This window comes from Temnothorax curvispinosus, unplaced genomic scaffold (genome assembly GCF_003070985.1).
Source record: "Temnothorax curvispinosus isolate PA1 unplaced genomic scaffold, ASM307098v1 QBEX01013458.1, whole genome shotgun sequence".
Lineage (NCBI taxonomy): Eukaryota > Metazoa > Arthropoda > Insecta > Hymenoptera > Formicidae > Temnothorax > Temnothorax curvispinosus.
In genome coordinates this window covers 1,385-4,335 of record NW_020223238.1, presented here as the reverse complement: position 1 = coordinate 4,335, position 2,951 = coordinate 1,385, and the positions used below count along the sequence as shown (strand labels likewise).

Here is a 2,951-nt window from a genome sequence, read left to right as displayed (position 1 = left end):
ATACACCTCCACGTATAGATCATTACATATTTAAGCAAATTATTCACGAGTGCATTGTCAGCGGAGGAAACGCAAGATAACTTTGATCGCTCTTTTTTTTTAAATTACAAGAAGCTACGTCTTCGTGGTGTGCTCACAGTAAGATAAAAATATTTAATAAGCAACTGCCATTGATCAATTGCCTAAGGGAGATATCTACTTCATAATGATCCTATATATAACCTTGCAGTCCTCACGCAAACTTTCAACAACGTACATCAAACTGAGTGGAGAATATAAATTCAGCGAGAGCATACGGTCTTTATACTTTGACGAGAGTCCCTAGGTTTTGATGCCTTAACTTGAACAGAGACAGCAGAAAAAAGAATTATGACGAGTAAACGTACGATCAATCGCACGGTAGAACTTATGCTTACCGTGTTCGGTGTCTGGCCAGGTATATCATACGTAATACCCTACAGAGTGTTTTGGGTGACTACGTTAGCAATTAATCAATTCCTTCACTACCGGTACTTTGTAACACATTTTCATTTCGACAATATCTTTGACTTGATGGACTGTATGAGTAGCTTCTTGGAGTTAGTAAAACTGATGTTTAAGCTCATTATCTTCTCGTTGAAACAGCGGTAAGAGACGATTAATAAAATAAACTATTTAAAAAATTTGTAAAGATAGAAATAAATAACATTGCGGAAATGTGCAATTATTTCAAAACATTCAATCGTTTGTAGAAAATTTATCGAAATCTTAACGATGACAGCGGAAGATTGGAAAGATTGCGATAACACTGGCGTCGAGTTGCGCGAAACAGCAAAGAGAGCGAAACTATCGAGTCGTATTTGTAATGGATTAATTATTCTTTATACAATCTCCGGGCTTGCATACGTCCTTGGCTTTTTCCTAGCCGATACTGACGTCACAGATTTGAGAGCTGAACTGCCTCTTATTATGAAAATGAAGTATCCCTTCGTTATAGACACGCAACGCAAGTACAGACTGGTATTAGCTACGCAATCCGTTTTCGTGATGGTGGGCAGTGTGGGAGCTGGTTTATTCAACGCTTTGTTTCTAACTCTGGTAACCTGCACATACATGAGCAAGTATTATAAGAAAAATATAATTATATTCATATAATTAATGTCCCAAATAATCCATATAAATGTTGGGTTGTAAATTCGAAAAAAATTGAATATCAATTTCAGATTCTAATCTGCCTGCATATTATCGAATGCATTTCTTATAACATTTTTAGTCTTTATATTATGGTAAAATCAGCAATTGTAATCACATTGTCATAAATGACAGAATTGTGATTTCTAGACTCTACACGTGGGCAGTCAGATAAACATCCTACTTCGTTGGTTGAGAGAAATTGGATCTAAAAACATTGAAAAAACCCACGACTCATTCGTCACTGTCATTACGAAAATTATTCGGAAACATCAAAGTATTATCAATCTCTCAGAGAAGATTGAGAATCTTTATTCATACATCGTCTTGCTACAATTCACATCGAATACGGTGATCATTTGCTCATTGGGATTTCTCATCGTAACTGTGAGTAAATTTATTAATATTAGAATTTCAAATATAAAAATATGTATTTCACTTTGGTCAATTACATAAGTCAACAATTTATGTATTGGTCTCTATTATGTATATATATGCCATTTTAATTAATTTATTATGTTCATTTAAGCTAATATTTCTAACTTTTGATTTATGCGTAAATGTGTTCATTTTCAACTCTGTTTCAACGTTGCAGGCAATCGGAACTCCCGACGCCACTGAAAAAATAGTAAAATCTCTTTTATTTTACTTTAATACGAATCTCGAAGCGTTTATATTTTGCTTCGCTGGAGAATATCTAAGCAATAAGGTTAGCAATGGAAAATTATTGTGATAACAATACAGACAATAACATATAGATATTCTAGCGTTTGTGGTTTACTAATATTTTGTAAAGGGCACCAACACTATAAAATTCCTTCTGTTATTAATTTTATCTTTATAGAGCAAATCGATCGGAAACGCAGCGTACAATTCCGGTTGGTACGATATGAAAGCTAAGAATAGTCGGATTCTATTGTTTACAATTTTAAGATCGCAGAGGCAATTGCAGCTTACAGCTGGCAAAATGGCTGTTCTCTCCTTAGAATACTTCACAAATGTAAGATGCGTAATAATTACAGAAAAAAACAAATATTAATTAAATTTTTTATGTGCAATGACATATAGTTACCTATATTGTTATCTATCACAATATTTGAAATATTTTTAATATATAACAAATGATGATAATATTATTATTCAAAAGTCCAAAATTAATCTATCTAGCGTACAAAATTTTTTGCATAAACATATCATAATAATGCACATATATTTTTCGTTATTGCTAATAAGGGCAACATTATTATAGATCATGAAGGCCTCGGGATCGTATTTATCGGTACTACTTGCAATGAAATAAATGCTGTAATATCAATCTTGTATATAATATATACATAGTAAATATTTTTTTACATGTATGATTTTAGATCAACCCCAGACACAGTATACAGTTAGTAACTATGTACAGTTTTCTGTATACTGCAGTTAAGAAGTCGTGATATTTTTTCGCTAGTGTGAAAAAAATTATGTAAAGTTATGCTTTTATCTAAAACACAGTTTCTCAATCATCTAAATATATTTCCGAGCATATAAACACAAACGCATTTTTGTGCCTGTACTCTGTACTCTACGCACTTGTTAATTTCTTGTAAATATCACCATCGCCCATAGATGCGCTACGAATTGCATGCGAGAAAATTCACTTTCATAAAACTTGATGTGTTTTTTCGCTGCTTCTCGGTGGATGAACTTCAAAACTCTTCCGAAGTACGCTAAAATACGACTGACCGTCGGACGTGTACGTCGCCGCGTTCGCGTTCGCAGGAATCATTGCATATTTA

At 33.3% G+C, this 2,951-nt stretch overlaps 1 protein-coding gene across 1 annotated transcript; it reads left to right on the top strand.

The window, feature by feature from the left end:
* The first annotated feature begins 274 nt into the window (after positions 1 to 274).
* LOC112463593 (odorant receptor 13a-like) lies at positions 275 to 2,524 on the top strand. The gene is made up of 6 exons (XM_025030060.1): positions 275 to 626; positions 732 to 1,077; positions 1,321 to 1,557; positions 1,766 to 1,879; positions 2,015 to 2,170; positions 2,420 to 2,524. The coding sequence occupies exons 1-6, from the start codon at positions 370 to 372 to the stop codon at positions 2,468 to 2,470; spliced, it is 1,161 nt and encodes a 386-aa protein (XP_024885828.1). The 5' UTR covers positions 275 to 369; the 3' UTR covers positions 2,471 to 2,524.
* Positions 2,525 to 2,951: the final 427 nt, after the last annotated feature.